At 44.9% G+C, this 19,817-nt stretch overlaps 1 protein-coding gene across 4 annotated transcripts in view; it reads right to left on the bottom strand.

Moving 5' to 3' along the window:
* EDA (ectodysplasin A) overlaps positions 1-19,817 on the bottom strand; it is a 397,501-nt gene that overhangs the window by 3,930 nt on the left and 373,754 nt on the right. Inside the window, exons 3-7 of one of the 4 annotated variants that reach the window (XM_005228033.5) lie at positions 12,692-12,715; positions 7,726-7,905; positions 5,801-5,835; positions 4,854-4,905; positions 1,859-1,980 (exon numbers count right to left, since the gene is read on the bottom strand). In XM_005228033.5, coding sequence (XP_005228090.1) covers positions 1,859-1,980; positions 4,854-4,905; positions 5,801-5,835; positions 7,726-7,905; positions 12,692-12,715 — 413 coding nt within the window. Of the gene's footprint in view, positions 1-1,858; positions 1,990-4,853; positions 4,906-5,800; positions 5,836-7,725; positions 7,906-12,691; positions 12,716-19,817 lie in introns of all 4 variants that reach the window. The other 3 variants (XM_005228034.5, XM_005228032.5, NM_001081743.2) reach the window with 3 other exon arrangements.

Here is a 19,817-nt window from a genome sequence, read left to right on the forward strand (position 1 = left end):
AGGGTGGGGCCCTCCCTGGTGACCAGTAGACAGGACCCACTCATGCGAGTTGCCACTGTGCCTCGTGAAGGGAGCAGTACCACCTGAAGACACGCTAGTCAGACAACAGGACAGGTGGGGCGACAGGCTTATTCACTGTCCAGCCTCCCCTCCATTGGGCTGAGGGGGCTGGAAACCTTCCTTTCAATAGCACATGGCGGGGGGAGACTCTGCAAGGTGAATGTGCCACGCCTCATTCATCCCTTTATCTCCCCTAGTTCCCTACCCCCGCCGGCTGCTCTCTTTGGCCCTAGTGTGAAGCACAGTTCTCCTCACACACTAGGAGCTCGATCAGTGCTGCAGACACAAATGACTATGAATCAATTTTCGATTTCTAGCCCCAGGAACTATTTGTAGATAAACTTAGAAGTCATTGATTCCCCTAAGAGGGCGCAGGAGCAATTTGTGGGTTCTTCAGTTCTTTCTGCTTGTAGCCCCCGTTCCCTGCTGCTGAATTCTCAACAATTCTCCCAGTGCCCCTTGGTCCTCTCGTCTACTGATAGAAGAACAGGTCCAGAGAGATGGAGAGCCATCCGTCACAAATGAGATAAAGAATGTGGAAGGGCAAACTAACTTTACTTGGTGAATAGAAGAAGTGCTAAGCTATGTTCAGTGGCATGACATCCAGGGGATTTTCCCAATTTGCGTGGGGTCCAAGGCCTGAGCCTACCCCCCATTCTAACCCAGGGCAGGCCCAGAGGATTAATTTTTCTCTTCATCACTACCTTATCCATCACACCCCACCCCAAGCTTTGATCCCCGCCCCACATCAAATGGCACTTAGGACAAATGTCCCATAGGACACTGGGATCATACCCCTGGGCTTTGGGACACCCATCTGTCACCCTAAATGACTCTAAGAAAGGTTGCTCCCTTCATAGACTGTTTAGGAGGCAGCAGTGCATTCAGGTGTTAGGACTGCCAAAAAATAAAATAAATTCTATTTTTTAAAAATAAATTTAAAAAAATCTTTGGGTCAGGAACCAAGCTGTGTCAGGATGTTTGGTGGGCTCAGCAAATGCTCAAGGACCCACCTTCTCTGACTACTCTCCTGGGAGACCCTTCTTGCTGGCTTTGTTGTCTTTCTGTCTATCTGCCTGCTTGCCCCTCACCCCACAGAAGCCTCCGCATTCACCTCATTCACCCTCATTAACCTCTAGCTCTGAGGAGCCACACTATTGGAGACACACAACAGGGTGGAAATGGATCGGCACTGGCCGACCTGGGAAGTGGGCCCTGGGCGGGGACAAGCACAAAAACAGAGGGAGAAAAGTGCTGGGACAGAAAAAAAGGAAGACTAAAGAAGCAAGAGAAGGTAGATAAACAAATGGAAGAAAGAGGAAGGAAAGACAGAAATTTTTCTGAGGTGGAGATAAAGTCCGGAAGAGCACTCTTCATTATAAAGCCAGTGGTGTGGGGAGGGAGGGGTTCTCAGCAACCCTGGAACTGACTTTTAAAGAATATACCGAGACAGAGTTCGGTTTTGGCAGTAGAACCAAACAGCTCAGTGGGGAAGCTAGGGCCTGGGGCCCTGCAGGAGGGGATCGGATGGCAGGGTGTGGGAGGGGCCTCTTTTGAGTTTTCAATCACATCTGGCTAAGAAAAACCCCCCAAACAGCCCCTTCTGTCTCTCCTCCTTCCTCCTCCTTCCTTTCAACTCCCTCCCAGAGTGGGTCTTCCCCCCCCCCCCCCCCGCCGCCCCGCCCCCCCAGGATTTCAGCCATTGGCTGGTCTGGGCTGGCTCCACAGTGCCCCTCTGTGGCATGCAAAGGATCTGCATTCTGGATATAAGAAGAGTTAGGCCTGAGACCGTACTCACTTCTACCTGACTATAGATGAAGTAGGTGCCGTCCACCAGTACCTCCAACTCCCCGCTGCGGGGGTGTAGTTTAAACACCTTGGGGTTCATGGTGATGCGAGACCAGTCATTGAGTACTCCACCTGAAAGATCTCAGTATGAGAGAACGGCAGTCACTCAGTACATGTCAGAATCATCTGGGCAATAGAAACAACAAATATCAAACTGTACACAACCCCCACCCTCATTGCGATATAACCCGGAGAGCCCAGGAGGCCAAACTTTAAGAACATCTGGAAGCAGAGAAAGGGATCTGTTTGTAAATTGGCAGCCAGGCCTGCTTCAGGCCCCTGGGGTCTGTATGTCCTTTCTCTTTCCTTTTCTGACTTCTCTGTCTGGAAGGATCTTTAACCAACACCTTCCAACTGGAATTGGGGGTGGTTGGTAAGAAGAGGGTGGGCATGCTGCCCTATTTTCTTTGTTGTTCTGAGACCTGCATAGGCAAAATCCAGACACTGAGGGGCAGGCTAGGTCTTATTATTCCATTTCATCTCACCAGCCATAGCTCCTGAATCCCTATTTCTCCTTGTCCTTAACAGATTCCTTTTTATAGCTCCTCCACACTCATTTCTTTCTGGAAAGTCTCCATGGGCCCCCAGTAAACCACTTGGCCCAAGGATCTGTCTACTCAGAGAACTTAAGGGATCAGGGTTAAGTCAGACTTCATGGCAGCCAGACAAGGAACAGCCAGTAATAAGGCCATGTAGGGTAGAGGGATCTTTATGAGAGTGAGGGGTCAACTGCCACCCTGGTTCTGTAGCCCTAGAACCAGCCAAATGGATGGAGAGGGTGTCAGAGCATGGAGGCGCTGCTGCAAAGCATTTCTCATTAATACCCCACTGTGAATGGAGAGGCATGTGAGGCAGGAGGAAGAGCTTGCCTTCCCATTCTGTAGCAAAGGGGATGTTCCTTCCCACCCCAAGAGGAGGGAGTCCAGGCTTGGGAGCCTTTTCCCTTCAAAACCATCCATTTTCAGAGATGCAGACATAGAGAACAGATTTGTGGACATGGGGGTGTGTGTGCAGGGGGGAAGGAGCGGGTGGGATAAATGGAGAGAGTAGCATGGAAGAATATACACTACCATCTGTAAAATGGATAGCCAGTGGGAATCTGCTGTATGAGTCAGGGAACTCAAACCAGGGCTCTGTAACAACTTAGAGGGGTGGGATGGGGTGGGAGGTAGGAGAGAGGTTCAAAAGGGAGGGGATATATGTATACCTATGGCTGATTCATGCTGATGTATGACAGAGACCGACACAATATTGTAAAGCAGTTATCCTTCAATTAAAAATAAATTTTAAAAAATCCATTCTTCATCCAAGAAAACATGTTTTGAAAGTCCATCCTTGGCTAGTCTTGGGAGGTCTGCCTTTCCAAGGTGTGAGGAAAAGGTGCCCATCTTCCCTTGAGGAGATAAGCAGACGGGATAGTTCAGAGGAGATGCTCTGGCTCTGTCCCTCATGGAGGACCATTCTGCAGGAAATCTTCTACCCCTGACCCCTCACTCTTGCTTCTGCTGGAACTAAAGATCAGCATAGACTACTGCTGGGGATTGGCCCAGAGGGGTTGGAACTAGTCTTGTATGGTGGGAGCAGAATCAGTAGCTTCTGGCATAACACTGAGGCCACCCATCCAGACACCCAAACAAATCTATTTCTTGACTGTCTCACTTCTCCCTGGATTGATGGTGATCATGGCCTACCCAGCGTCCTGGGTCTTAAGGCACTTGGTCCCGGCAGGACAGTTTGGGTTTTGGTGCCATCATGTTCTTACTTATATTTCTGAGGCAGTTAAGTCAGGCATCCAGGTGGCAGTCTGAGAGGTAGCCAAGCCCAGTCACTAAGGAAGCAGAGCACAGCCAGTTTACGACTGACTGGGTTCTTAGAAGCTGTCCCCATGCAGCAGGTTTCTGACCCTTCATTTACTGCTTCTGTACTCACAGCCCCTCCCTTCTGCTCCAAGCTCTGTAAGCATCTGGCATCTTGGCTGGCTTGCTGCTTCCTGAGGCTCCTGGGGGTTCATGCATTTTAGGCTTTGTATACCCTGGGGACTGGACATTATTTCAAAACACTGTTCTTTAATGAATGTTCATGTCTCTTTGGGGAAGAAAATGAAGCTAATCACTCAGTGGAGTATACACACACATCACTGAAGTAGCAGAGTGCAGTGGAAAGAGTCAGAGAGATGTGGTTTTGAATCCCAGCTCCTACTCTTAATGGAAATCTTGGGCCAGTTAATTAACCTTTCTGAGCTTCAGTTTCTGTCTCTGTAGAAAGGAGCTAATGCCCACCTTTGTTGTGAGGATCAAATCAAATCAAAGACAAAAAAAGTATGTCGAAAACTCTAAAGTACCATACAAACATAAGGCAGTAGATTTATTATGGTGTTGTCCAATCTCTCTGGCACTCTATTTCCCCACCTTTGAAATGCAGGGATTACATTAAGGTAGGATTTCTAACCTCCTTCAATCCACCCCCTTTTTTTGTAGACACTAGCATCTCATACTTCCTACAGAGTCTAACCTGCCCCCAACTTCCCTGAGAGAAATGCCCCTCCACCCTAGACCCATCACACAAAAAGATTTGATTTTATGTATTTCTACTTTGTATAATTTGTAATGTGAAAATGTTGATCAAACTATACATATTCCCAGTGGTGACTCTGATTCAGCCTTCACTTTCCAAGAATCCTTGGTTTAGACAATGTCTCAAGTCCCTTTCAGCTGCTTCTTTTTTTTAATCTGTGCTTCTAACTGCAATTTGTCGTAACCAGTCTGAGGGCAAGCAATTACTTGAAACAGCCAGCAGAGGGCAAAATGGAGTAGAGAATGGCCCCTAGTGTCAAGGGTACCTCCGAGGTCTGGGAGGAACTAGGCTGGGTGATTATTTAAGGCTGTGGGTAAGGGTGGTGGCAGGAAGAAACTCTTCTTAGGGAGAGAGCCTACTTTGACTCTTACCATTCTTGACTTGGATCGCTGACCCTTGGCCCTGTAGATGCACCACGGCTGGCTGGGAGGATGAGAAGGACAGAGAAAGTAGTCACTGTGAGAAATGGCTGCTTGTTCAGCCACCAGTTGCCAGGATTCCACCTTCTAGTCTTCATTTGTATCCCAATTCTGACCCCTCTCCCCTGTCTTGGGATGCGAGTGGCCACATTTCTACTAGAGGGTAATATGATTTTATAGCTCTGCCAAATGTAATGCCTCTGAGCCTCATTTCCCTAACTGTGAAATGGGGATTCTGAGAATCTCTGTCTGGCCTCTCTCACAGAGATGTCTGAAGATCAACTGAGGTGACGAATATAAAATACCCTGCAAGCCATCCAGCACTGTGCAGCTGTGTAGATTGATTGCTGTGGCCAAACAGCTGTAGTGAGAGAAGCCGTGATGAGACAAGGCGAGGCAGTGGAACTGCCAGTAGAGATGGATCAGGAAGCTCAGGGACTAGGGAGGAGCCCTTCAGGCCATGAAGGCAAAAGGCCAGGCTGGGCTTGACCTGGAACTGGTTGGCTGATTTTCAAGAACATATTCTTAAAGTTCTAAGCTGCTGGCGTCAGGTGGTAGGAGTCCAGACAAGGTGTCTGGGGGTAGTCGGGGAGGCCCAGGACCAGGTGAATAGACCTCACTGACAGCTCATGTCAGCTGACTACTGGGCTTGGCTGTGGTGACCCTCTGTCTCCTAGGGAGTGGGGAAAAATAGCCACAGCTCAGTTCTCTGGCTAAAAGCAGCCCCTGGGGCAAAGTTTTTCTATTCATGGGAGGGGGCTGTGAATGAAAAGCCCCCAGAACCTCCAGGGTCTCCTCACAAAAGAAAGCCTCAGAAAACTTAGCAGGGAGCAAACTCAAGGGTGGCTCAGGCCTGTGGCCTTCCCTCCTTCCCAGCAAGACAGCAATTCCCAGCCAACCTGGTTTTCTCGAGTTCCAGCTTTATCAGCAGCACCTGCAAAATAGGACAGGCCAGTCAGAGGGCATGCTCTGTCTACTTGCTTTCCTCTTCATCTAGGCAGCCAATGGCACTGAGCTTTTGCTCCCTGTATGAGCCAAGCCAGGCTCAGTCTGAGCCTTTTGCCAAGCATCAACTGAGCCTTATTTTCCAGGACTCAGAGCTGCAGGGAGAATCAGGGTGTGATGCGGGGCTCTGGAGTGGGAGACGACACCCCTTTCTTCTCTGACTTGTCCCTGACCTGCATCTTCAATGTGCCCAGCACCCAGCAGGAAACTGGCCTCTCGCCAACAATGGCCCAAGGCAAGTGCCACTGAGCACCCATGGCGACAGAGGAGAGTGCATTCCTGCCACCATGTGACCCCGAGACAATGGTGCTTGCTTCTTCAGCCTTTTGTTTTCTATTAATTTTCTCTGTAGAATGCATTGCCATTTGTAAACATCTTGCTTCTTTAATTGTCACTCTCCTCCTGTACGACATAAATTCCACGAGAACAGGAACCACTAACCAATATATCTCTTGCACATAGAAAGTATGCAATGAATATTTGCAGAAAGATTGGATGAAAAAAAATTCGAAACTGCATTTCTTGGGGCCACAATGACACTGATTAGCCCTGTTTGAACTACCAGTCAAAGAATATGAGTCTTGTGGCAGTATTTTTGGACCCAGAGAAATCAGCTGTGAAGAGTCCATTTCTGTAAAAGCACCAAGACACAAGAGGGGAGCAGGAGAAGGAAATAGCAACTGACCTAAGCCCAGGCAGTTTGACTTCTGTCAACTCTGATTAGGCAGGTTTGGATCTGCATTTATACCTTTGGGATGGCCTTCTGGGCCCAAGGGGAAAGGTGCAAAGAGATTAAATGCTATTTGAATGGACAACGTGGTAGGGGAAGGGTGTAGCACAATAAGCACTTGGTTCCGCAACAGGTTGGTCTTGGTGCCTGTGTCTGCTTCTTCCACAGCCTGAGTGACTCATAAGTTTCCAACTCCTTGATTATCAGTGACTACTGGTCTACCTCTATGGGAAAGGCATTTCAGAGTTCATGGGATGAGACTACTCCAGGGCTTGTCATTCTGTCCAGCCCCCAACATTCCTCTCCATGTTGTTGTTATTATTCAGTCACTAAGTTGTGTCTGACTCTTTGTGACCCCATGGACTGTAGCCCATTGGGCTCCTCTGTCCATGGGATTTCCCAGGCAAGAATACTGGAGTGGGTTACCATTTCCATCTCTAGGGGATCTTCCCGGACCAGGGATTGAACCTGCATCTCCTGCACTGGCAGGTGAGTTCTTTACCTGGGAGCCACTAGGGAAGCCCATTCCTCCCCTTTGCCTTTTTCTAATCAAACATCAGTATGTGAAGCTAGATGCTGGAAATCAGGAGAAAAAATCCACAGGTCAAGAACAGGTATCTCTTCCTTGACAGGTTGGTATAAATACGAAGTTAGAGCAAGGCAGGCCCTACTGACTTGTTCAATTCCTAGCTCTCCACTGAGATCACAACCATCGGTTGTGTCCGACTCTTTGCGACCCTAAGGACTGTAGCCCACCAGGTTCCTCTGTCCATGGGATTCTCCAGGCAAGAACACTGGAGTGGGTTGCCAGGCCCTCCTCCAGAGAATCTTCCTGATCCAGGAATCAAACCAGTGTCTCTTACATCTTCTGCATTAGCAGGCAGATTTTTTACCACTAGCACCTCCTGGGAAGCCCCATAAATAAGAAGTTAGAGCAGGGCAGGCTCTACTGGCTTGTCCAATTCCTAGCTCTCCCCTGAGCAAGGAGACCACACACCATCATTTTAAACTACTCTTGGGATCACCTGCTCCTGTTCTACTAGAGAACTTTTAAGGAGCCTAGGACGGTGGAGAGATAGAGGAACTCACCAGAAGGTCCTTGGAGGCCAGGGGGTCCTTGAGGACCAGGAGGACCTGGAGGGCCAGGTGGTCCCATAACAGTTGTTCCTGGAATCCCAGGAATCCCTGGAATCCCTGGGGGTCCTTGGGGTCCTGGAGGTCCTGGAGGTCCTGGGGGGCCATTGGGTCCAGGAGGCCCTGCCTTCTTTCCTGAAAGATGAGATTCAGTATCACATTTATAATTATTGACTGAGTATACTGTCAGGAGTTCCACAGCTTTCTCATGACACAAAGTTGGCCCTCTGGGAGTTCCTGCTCTTAAAGAGGTGGATACTTTTATCACACATCTCTCTCACTCACACACACACACACACACACACACACACACACACACACACACACTTTGTGTTTCATGAATCAGCATTTACAGGCTGGGTTTGAAGAAATAATGACCCTCAAGGAACTTGGTCTTGTGTGGAAACAGACACAGCCACAGGACAGTAGAAGTGTTGCATTAATTGTAGGGACAAAATGCTGGAGAGGTCAGGGAAGGCTTCAGAAAGGGGGTTGCAGTTTGGCTAAGTCCAAAGGATCAGAATCACCAAGTGGGTAGACCTTAAAAAGTGGGCCACTTTTTGGAATTGAGAACTGGGCTATTGTTGCAGAGCATGGCTCTCATGTTTACTATCCAGGTTGGTGGACTTGATGTGGATGAGGTGAGCAAGCTAGGAGGCCAGCTTGACCTTAGGAAGGCTATCAGTTCCAGGAAGGCTTCCTGTAGGAGTCAGGATGTACAGGGACTTGAGCTTGGGATGAAGGCTGGAAAGTAGAATTGGAAGGAGTCTGGGAAGATGAGAGGTGGTGGGGGGAGGGAGGAGAGAAGGAGAGAGAGAAGGCTCAAGTAACATAAGGAAAGAAGGGGTGGTGGAGACCAGAGGGAGCTGAGCTGTGGAGGAAGCAGCAGGCAGGTTTTGCTTTCTCAGCTGACCTCTCTAAACCCTATTTTTAAAGAGCTCTGGGAAAGGAAATTTTGCAGAATCCCTTGGTAACATGTTCCAATGTTTATCACCCCCTCACTGTTAGGAAGTTCTTCTGTATATTGAACTGAAATTCCTCCTGTGGAAGTTTAAGCTCTTATTCTATTGTTTGTATAGATAGAAAAGAATAGTTGCCATCATCCACACAACAACCCTAATGTGCTCAAGGACACTGTCACCGATCAACTTCTATTTTTATAGGCTAAATAATCTAGCTTCCCAGAGTTTTCTTTCCTCAGAGGCCCTATTCTTGAATGAATTATTAATCAAGCCACCAGATCCTCCCCATTTCCTCCTTGCTCTCTTTTCAGAGCAGTCTCAGCCTTCCTATTCCACATCCCAGTCCTTCCTATATTCCCACCAGAACTACGTTAACCAAGTCCTAACTGTGGCCTTGAACCGAAAGCTCCAGTGCCTCCTGTTTACCTCCTCTGCTCTGTGCAGTCCAATTCAAGAACTGCAGGTGGTCACAGGAGGGTGGCTGCTTCCTTACTTCCCTGCCTTTTCACAGTCTTGTGGAAGTCCCAGGAATGGGAGCCTTTCCCCAGCCTCTATCGTGGTGTCTTCACTTGTGATACTTTCTTCCTTTTAAAATATAACCCCATCAAGTCTCACTTAAATACCTCTTTCCTGAAACTGCCTTCTGGCTTCCTGGACTCGCAGGCTAGAGAATCCTGTTCTGATTCATCAGGTTCTCTTTTAAGGAGAATGCCATGCTCAAGAAACCCAATCCCCATGGCAACGCCACTCAAGAGGTCAGTTGTCCATGTCTAACCACATCTGCATTTACAATGAAACAACAAGGTCATTGTGGGGCCCCTTCCCCAGGGAGGAAAGTGAGGAAAGTACAGAGAACTTTTCTCCCAGGGAGAGGCAGGAGTTTTAGCATTTTCCCTGCACTTAGCAGCAAAAGATTGAATCTGCCCAGTTATGAGATCTAGCCAATTTTAAGATGCTGAACAGGAAAGCCATCTCCCTTCAGATTTGGGCAGATTCCAAGTCAGGCTTATTCAGTGCCCAAGTTTCAATTCCACCTAGTGTAGTGGAAAAAATAGGGAATCTGTAGTCGGGAGATAAGTCTGTAAGCCTCAGCTCTGCCATGGACATATACTTTGGGCAAATTCCTTCTTTTCCCTGAGCCTTAGTTTCTCCATCAGTGAAATGAGGAGCTTGGCTTCAATGATTTTTCTAAGTTTCCTCGCAAGACTGAGGTTCCATAAGGAGGACTGACTCACCCCACCGAGAGTCAGGAGACTTCCCTAGTTTGATTATAAAGTCTGCTTCTCTCTCATTCTTTTCTGGGTGGCACAGACACATGGGATGGTGCATAGTAGGCTGTCTCCTGTCCCAGAATTTCTAGGCCTAACAGTGATTTTTGAGCTAGAGGGGGTTCTGTGGGTAGTGTGAACTTCAGTATCAAGACTGTGAGTCTCCTGTGATTATTAATGTAATTTTGGAAGAATCAGAGCCAGAAACTCCTCCAGTGAAAGAGAATACTGGTTGCAGTGTAAACAGAGAATGTTCACTTACAAAAATGCTAGAAGGAATCTGGGAAATAGCTCCTACTGGGATCTAGTTCTGCAGCTGGTGGTCTTTGCTTCTCTGCAACCAGGTTTAGGCAAGTGTGCTTCTCATCTTTGCATCCTTATAGAAAATTGGCCCAGAGAGAAGCATGCACAAAATGACCCCTGGACTAAGAGGATGACTTTAGAGTACTGCATTCCTTGTCTGGATTTCCTTACCTTAACAGAGCACTTCATGATGTAAAAGCCCAGAGACTTTTGTACGTCTCAAGTTACCCTGTGTAGTCTTAGATGGAAGAATATACACATTTTTTTAGTGACACTCAAATTGTTGACAGAATGAACTAAGAGCGGGGAGACAGAGTTATTGGAGGGGGAAAATTCCATTAAAGGATGGACACGAAATGAGCAAATCAATTTACCTCTTCAGGCACGTGCCTACTCATTGTATCCAAGGAAATCTGTATTAAATGGCTTCTAAATCACTTTTAGCCAAGGCAAATGTTTAAGGCCCATCTGCATTCTGTTCCCAACAATGGCCCATGTACCAGGTAGTAGTGCTGGGCAGCGATCTGAGTCACTGCCAGAAGCTTTGGGATCTCCTGAGTTTGTAATTCCAGAGCTTCTCACCTAGACAATTGCCTTCTATTACCACTGCCAAGAGTGTTCTCTCGGGGTCATCCCTTGGATGACACTGAACCGGGTGCTGTTCCCCACCACACACATGCCCTGTATTTTGGTAAATCACTAGCCTACTTGCTGTTTCCCCAGATATGATGTGTTCTTTCATACCTCTGAGACCTGCCAGTTCTCTTTGCTAGAATGTTCCTCCCCTTCTCTTTTCCCCCCTCATCCTTCAAAGTCCAGGTTAGATAATATTTTCTCTGAGATGTGGTATCTCACCCCCCAGGGAGAACTACTTGTTCTTTCTCTGTGCTCTCCCCAGCACCCTGCTCATGCTTCTGTGATTGAATTTTTAAATACTATAATGCAATTATTTGTGTGTTCTTCCATGATTCCACTACACTGGGAGATTTTGGGGGCAGAAACCATTCATCTTCATCTCTGTATCTCAGTTGATGCTTATTCACTGTCTAGTGAATGAGTGAGTAGGGAAAAACCCCTAGTAGCTATCATTACAAAGTACTCTTGAGGCTACCTATTAAAAAAAAGAAGTCACCCCTGGGCTTGTGTTAGGAGCAGAGGGTGTCACTGTCCAGGCCAGGGGAGCTTTCTAGGTTTGTTAAAATTTCTGTCTTAAAGGGATCTGACAAGAACAGAAAACTACACACTTGCAAGTCAAATTTACTTTCTTAAAAGACAGAATAGCTCAGTGAATGCCCAGGCCCCACAGAGAAATGTTTCTTCACTGACTCCAGTTCTCTGGCTATTTCCCAATTTTGCTCAGCTCAGGTCCTCAGGGGCCAGGCCACTCCTCAGCCTCTATTCAACAGGGACACAAGTTTCCCAAGTGAGCCATGGCACCTCAAGCCACTGGAGCACCCTAGTGCTCAGAGAAGTGTCAGGAGGCAGCTGAAGCCAGTGTTTTGGGTCTAATCTGGGGTTGATAATATATTCTATAAAGCCCCAGAAATGTTAACAGAATTATTTCACTTAGAATATTTTAATGAAAAATCATAAATTTCACTCTATTTTCCTCCCAGGACAGAACACAAAAACAAAGAGGTACTTAAAACTGGTTTCAAGGTTGGGTTTCTTAGTCCTAAGGAGTGAACCATAGGTTCGCCTGGTCCCGTCTTTTGGAACCTATCTGTCACTGGGTTCTTCTTTTCAAGCAGGCAAGCTCTTGTACAAACTCATGGGTCATTCCCATTGCAAGCACACTGGAGACTTACAGACCCAGCAATAGTACAATGGATTCGCTCAACTAGAAGCTTCTTGGAAAAGACTAAAAGGTCAAGGTACTACTATAGCCAAGTTTTTCCATCATAAAGAATATACTGAAATGCCAGAGCAAGAAATATCTTCCCTGACTACTTGAGAAATAGGCGAGGGATAGCTTTTAGGCCAAAAAAGAGGGTACTGACATCTCTCAGGACATCATTCATACCTGGTCATTGATTTGATAAAGGAGGGGGAAAAAAAGAGAAAAGAGAAGGTCAGGGGAAAGAGTAAGGAAGAATGAAGGAAAGAGAGGTAAAATGAATTGTATGGAAGAGGGAGCAAGAAAGAAAAGCAAAAACAACTTTCATAAGTTGCTAAGAAGCAATTCTATCTTTAATAGATAATCACTGAAAAATGACAGATATTTCTCATTCCCTGGAAGCTATAGTACTCAAGAAGATCACATGTAACTGAGTAAACTAATGGACAAACAGCACTGAAAGAGAATAAAAATCCTTCTCCCTTGATTTTTTTCTTCTAATTTTAGAAAAGACATGGCGGTAATTTTATAAAATCAAGAGATTGACTTACCCTTTTTCTTGTTTTTAACAGGACCTATTAAAAAGAAAAAATGGAAATTTAAGTCACTGCAAATTAACAGTGTGTATTCTTCAAGATGTTCACAGGAGGAACCACTAAGAAACTGCAAATTTGAGGGAGCCCCAAACTGAGAGTCAGGTTATTGGCAAGGCATCTAACAACTATCAGACCTCCCCAATCTGTCTCTGACTGTTGTAACAATGAAGTTACAAGGAAGATTCTTTCCTAGGGAGAAAAATCTTTCAGGCTTAGTCTTTGGAGTGAGGGAATGAGTACTTCTCCATAAAAATGAAATGTGCAGAAATGCAGAACTCAACAACCTTAGGACGGCATTCCATTAATTGTGCAAGTCCTGAGACACACATTTAGGTCAGGAACTGATATGAAATCTCGTGTTGAAGCTTGAAGGAAAAAAGGGTCATTTTCATGGAAGGAGCAGAGCAGTAGCAGTTTACTTTTTAGTCCCTTCCTTGCTGTTATTTAAATTGTTAGTTACTCAAGCAGTGCAGCCATAATACATCCACATGGGGGCCACATGAACGCCTACTGTAATTTATCATAAGTTAACAGACACTTTAAAAGAAGTGTCAACAGTTTCACCAACAATGAAATCACAAGCATTTTCTGGGGAATTACTTCTAAAGAAAACAATTCTAATCAATTGAGGGCACTCAGAAAACCCAAGGCTTTTTTCATATAGTTAGGGAACAATCATTCCTCAGACATACACAGTTCAGCTGTCTCCAGACGTGCAGGCATGTTTTTCCCTCCTGGGGACACAATTCACTTCATTCTGTAGGGGGGTTTCATTTTCTTTAGATGCAGGTATTTGAAATCTGTTCCAAACGCCCATGAAGACTCTACTGGACCACATTAAACCCCTGTCAGTGCCCTCAGGAGCTCACAAGAACATCAAGCATTTGTTGTACATTGTTTTATAGACTATAAAACATATTTCCATCTGTCATCTCATTTTATTCTTGCAACAAGCCTGAATGATCTTTACTAGTAAGAGCTCACTCTATCAAAGATTCTGTCTAAGCAGACTCAATCAGAAGTCAGTAAAGTCTCTAACTTGGAGGGCTGCCAGTGTGGCCATCAGTCCCTTGAAAACCAATGTCTGTGTAGACTTTCCTGGCAAAATAATTTCACGTGCAACTGTAGATATTATTATGTGCAGGGAATGTTTATGGTTGGGTTTAGCAACCTGCTGCATTTAAGGTCATGATCCTCCACTCTTCTATCCTCATTTTTTCTCTTTCTCCTCCCAGTGTCTTTACTGCCTATCTTTTATGTTTGTTTTTAACAGCACTGAGATTGTACACAGAGGTTCTGGCAAGGAAGCACAGCTAGACAGATTTTACTAAATAAGAGGCAGCTTGAGAAGGGCCACATTCTTGAACAAGAAAGCTATTTGGGGAGGGATTTACATAGAAAGTGGAGAAGGAAATGGCAACCCACTCCAGTATTCTTGCCTGGAGAATCCCATAGATGGAGGAGCTTGATGGGCTACAGTCCATGGGTTGCAAAGAGTCGGACACGACTAAGCGACTTCACTTTCACTTTACATAGAAAGGCCTAATCCCATCAACAAGCTATCAGCTAACTAGTTGGTTACCTCAGCCTGGGAGACCAGTGAGATGACAGCCATTGCAGACAGTGCCCTCATAGACAGATTGTGTTAGCCCTGGCCAAGCTTCTGACCATTTTAGCTGGTTAAAAGGTTACTACTGTTACACTGTAGGCTTCCCTGATAGCTCAGTTGGTAAAGAATCCGCCTGCAATGCAGGAGACCCAGTATGATTCCTGGGTGGGGAAGAGCCACTGGAGAAGGGATAGACTACCCACTCCAGTTGTAGGGCTTCCCTTGTGGCTCAGCCAGTAAAGAATCTGCCTGCAATGCAGGAGACCTGGGTTCAATCCCTGGGTTGGGAAGATCCCCTGGAGAAGGGAATGGCTACCTACTCCAGTATTCTGGCCTGTAGAATTCCATGGACTGTATAGTCCATGGGGTTGCCAAGAGTCGGACATGACTGAACAACTTTAACTTCACTGTTACGTCAGAGTTTGAAGCAGGCTTTGAGAAAATTAGATGATCACCATGCAACCAGTTCTTACTGAGCATGCCTAGGAAGGAAGAACAGTAAATAATGAAACAAGTCTATTCTCAGAGAACTTACAGTTGAATGGGAAAGTACTAAAGGGGGAGAATTAAGGAATTATACTGGTTAGTTGAGGAAAATAAATTCCTGGAGGAAGTTTGACCATACAAGGAAAAGTAGGGAAAGGGAAGCTAAGAATTTTTCATTAACTTCTATTATTTTTTTACCAGAAATATCTACTTACTACACATATGTAAATGCATGCATATATACATACATAGAAAAGAGGAGCAAAAAGGAAAAAATAGTTTAAAAAACTACTCACAAACAACCTCTATTAACACTTTATGCATATCTAGAAATTTTCTATGCATATAAATAGGTATTTGCACAAAATGGGATCTGTTGCTTGATACCTTTCTTCTATGTCAGTAACTATATTTCTACATTGTCATTTTAAATTTGGATATATGAGCATTACATAGGTAACTCTTTGTATTTTTTCTGGTTCTTTCCTAATTTCATTTTTTATATTTAAATATTTTAATTAATCTGGAATAGATTTGGTATATTGTGTGAGGTAAGTTCATTTCAGTTTAGTCGCTAAGTTGTGTCCGACTCTTTGTGACCCCCATTGACTGCAGCATGCCTGGCCTCCCTGTCCATCACCAACTCCTGGAATTTACTCAAACTCATGTCCATTAAGTCCGTGATGCCATTCAACCATCTCATCTTCTGTCATCCCCTTCTCCTCCCACCTTCAATTTTTCCCAGCATCAGGGTCTTTTCAAATGAGTCAGCTCTTTGTATGAGGTGGCCAAAGTATTGGAGTTTCAGCTTCAACATCAGTCTTTCCAATGAATATTCAGGACTGATTTCCTTGAGGATGGACTGGTTTGATCTTGCAGTCCAAGGGACTCTCCAGAGTCTTCTCCAACACCACAGTTCAAAAGCATCAATTCTTCAGCGCTCAGTTTTTTTTATAGCCCAACTCTCACATCCATACATGACTACTGGAAAAACCACAGCCTTGACTAGATGGACCTTTGTTGACAAAGTAACGTCTCTGCTTTTTAATACGGTGTCTAGGTTGGTCATAAATTTTTTTCCAAGGAGTAAGCGTCTTTTAATTTCATGGCTGCAGTCACCATCTGCAGTGATTTTGGAGCCCCACAAAATAAAGTCTGCCACTGTTTCCATTGTTTCCCCATCTATTTGCCATGAAGTGATGGGATAAAATTTTTATCTTTATTTTCCGAAATGGCCATGGTATGAAGAGGGCTGAGAGCTACAAGCGCTCAAGGCTCATCTTCCACTTGCTTCTATCTGCTCACTGAACATTTGGCATATCCCTTGAAAAAAATGAGGATAAAAAAGTATAGACAAGATTGTCCTTAGATTGTATCACACTTCCCATAGGTGCTAGTGAGTACATCATTTCAACAATACAGGAAGGAGTTCCTTCTTTTTCTAATATAGCTCACCATAGCCAGTAAATAATTCTTATGAGTTTCAACATGGTCCTATTAATCCTGGTTCATTTTTTTTTAATTAAAAAAAAAACTTTAATCAGAGGAAAATTGCTTCACAATGTTGTTTTGGTTTCTGACGTACAACAATGAAAATCAGCCTAATTATACATATATCACCTTCCTCTTGAGCCTCCCCTGAGAAGGCAATGGCACCCCACTCCAGTACTCTTGCCTGGAAAATCCCATGGATGGAGGAGCCTGGTGGGCTGCCGTCTATGGAGTCGCATAGAGTCGGACATGACTGAAGTGACTTAGCAGCAGCAGCAGCTTGAGCCTCCCTCCCTTTCCCCCAAGTTCCGGTTCTATATCAACCATTCTCATTTCTTTTGCTTGAGGTCATTGTGGTTTTCCATCTTCTAGAGAGAAAAAACCAGGGAGCTAGAACTATCCCATGTTAGATATGAATACCTTGACCTAGGAAAAAAGCAGTAACCTCTGCTCAGTTCTGTATCTTTTTAGATATGTTGACTTATTTTCTCTATATGCTTCAGAACCTTTTACATGCCTACTCAGAGCACTATTGGTGTCACATGTCTGTTTCCATGGTAACAGGCTACATTTCTCTATCATTCTAATACCCTGTACTTGGAACCATCATGGTTTCTGCAGGCAAAACCCACAAATACATCAGAGTGGGACGGACAGGTGTGCAGTCGCTGAGATTGCTTTTATAGGAGTAAATTTGAGATGTGACAGGTTTTGATTAATGTGGGCAAGCTATTTGCTCTGATATTAAGAAAACGGAGTCTTGTAACCACATCAGGGCCATGGAAGCTGGCAGCAGTCCTAGCCTGAGTCTAGTTGTGACTCAATCACAAACTGATCATAAGGCAAGTGTTCCATTTTCTTCTGATTCTTTAACTTCTAAATTAGGGAATACTTTGTACACTTTGTCTCTATTCAAGCCTAGGATTCTGATGAAGATAAATGACATTGTAATTAAAGTTAACATTTATTGAATATATATGAGCCATGCACTGTGCTAGATGCTTAGCATATCTCATTTAGGTCTTATAACAATCCAGCAAAATAGGCATTATTATGCTTATTTTATAGATGAAGAGATGGATTAAGTTAATTGCACAAAGTCACACAGCTTCTACATATTTTCAGGTAAGCTGAAACTTGAAAGATTCATGTTTTTCTAGATGTGCTTTGAAATTAAAAAATAAACGTATATACTTCCACTTTCTGGTTTCACACATCAAGTTCTTGGAAGCCATCATTCCCATACTCACAATAAGAAAAAAGCTGAACAAACTTAAAATCACTACTTCTTAGATCCATCAGAGAAGTGAAGTCCCAAGGCAAATTGCTGTTCTATAAGATGGAGAGACAGACTAGTGGATACAGAGACTTATGGCTGACTAGGAATAGAAGCCTGTACCTGAAGTCGGTATCAGTAAGAACACTTTAAAACTTTAAAAAGATTGCTAGGTGCTCAGTGTGGACCAAGTAGATCAAGGGATAAAAGTCCTCGGAAGGTTCAGTCTTAGGGGGTTCCCCACACTTTCATGTGCTTTACTTTCAAGAGCACTACAAGGTTCTCACTATGAAGACTGGAGAAAAATGCTCTTGTGCCTCTAGCAAGGGGAGAGGAAAGCAGCCATTTTGAAATATATCTGGACCTATTATCTTTAACAACGCCTGCCCTCAAGGAAAACTTTTATTAGAGTCTAACTGACTGAGGTTTTACCAGAGGCATACTGAGGTGGGGGGTAGGAAATACCCAACTCAGTTCAGTGCAGTTCAGTTGCTCAGTTGTGTCCGACTCTTTGGGATCCCATGGACTGCAGCAGGCCAGGCATCCCTGTCCATCACCAGCTCCCGGAGCTTGCTCAAACTCATGTTCATCGACTCAGTGATCCCATCCAACCATCTCATCTTCTGTCATCCCCCTTCCCTCCCGCCTTCAATCTTTCCCAGTATCAGAGTCTTTCCCATGAGTCAGTTCTTTGCATCAGTGGCCTGGATGCATGTAGTTCAGTACTGGAACTTCAGCTTCAGCATCAGTCCCTCCAATGAATATTCAGGACTTATTTCCTTTAGGATGGACTGGTTGGATCTCCTTGCAGTCCTAGGGACCCTCAAGTGTCTTCTCCAACACCACAGTTCAAAAGCATCAATTCTTCAGTGCTCAGCTTTCCTTATGGTCCAACTCTCACATCCATACATGACTACTGGAAAAACCATAGCTTTGACTAGATGGACCTTTGTCAGCAAAGTAATGTCTCTGCTTTTTAATATGCTCTCTAGGATGGTCATAGCTTTTCTTCCAAGGAGCAAGTGTCTTTTAATTTCACACCTTCAGTCACCATCTGTGGTGATTTTGGAGCCCCTCAAAATAAAGTCTCTCACTGTTTCCATTGTTTCCCCATCTATTTGCCATGAAGTGATGGGACCAGATGCCTTGATCTTCGTTTTTTGAATGTTGAGCTTTAAGCCAACTCTTTCACTCTCCTCTTTCACTTTCATCTAGATGCTATTTAGTTCTTCTTTGCTTTCTGCCATAAAAGTGAAGGTGGTGTTATCTGCATATCTGAGGTTATTAATATTTCTCCCAGCAATCTTGATTCCAGCTTGTGCTTCATCCAGCCTGGCATTTCGCATGATGTACTCTGCATATAAAAGTTAAATAAGCAGGGTGACAATATACAGCCTTGACGTACTCCTTTCCCAATTTGGAACTAGTCTGTTGTTCCATGTCCAGTTCCAACTGTTGCTTCTTGACCTGCATATAGATTCCTCAGGAGGCAGGTAAGGTGGTCTGGTATTTCCATCTCTTGAAAAAATTTCCACAGGTTGTTGTGATCCACCATCAAAGGCTTTGGCATAATCAATAAAGCAGAAGTAGATGTTTTTCTGGAATTCTCTTGCCTTTTCTATGATCCAACGGATGTTGGCAATTTGATCTCTGGTTCCTCTGCCTTTTCTAAATTCAGCTTGAACATCTACAAGTTCTCTGTTGAAGCCTTGCTTGGACTTACCAAGATGGCAGAGTAGAAGGACGTGCACTTATCTTCTGCAAGAACTCCAAAGTTGCAACTTGCTGCTGAACAACCATCTACAAGAGAATGTTGGATCCCACCAAGAAAAGATACCACACTTCCAAGGGCAAAGAAGAAGCCCCATCACGAATGTAAGAGGAGCCAAATTGCATTTAGAATCAAACCCCATATCCACCAGGGATGCTTGGAGGGCTCAAACAAAACCTTGTGTATACCAGGAACCAGAGACCCCACTGAGTCTGAGCCAGACCTGCCTTTGAGTGTTTGAGAGGCACAGGTCAGCAGTGGCCTGCTTTGGGGACAGGGGATCTGGCTGCAGTAGACCTTGGTCATGCAGTGTGTGGCATAAGCCCTCTTGGAGGAGGTCACCATTAGCCCCACCATAGAGCTGCCAGGCAGACAATTATAACAAATAAATTCTTGTAATGTTAAGAAAGCTCTAGGACCCACAACAGATTCCCAACCTGGGTATCCA

This window comes from Bos taurus, chromosome X (genome assembly GCF_002263795.3).
Source record: "Bos taurus isolate L1 Dominette 01449 registration number 42190680 breed Hereford chromosome X, ARS-UCD2.0, whole genome shotgun sequence".
Taxonomy (NCBI): Eukaryota; Metazoa; Chordata; class Mammalia; order Artiodactyla; family Bovidae; genus Bos; species Bos taurus.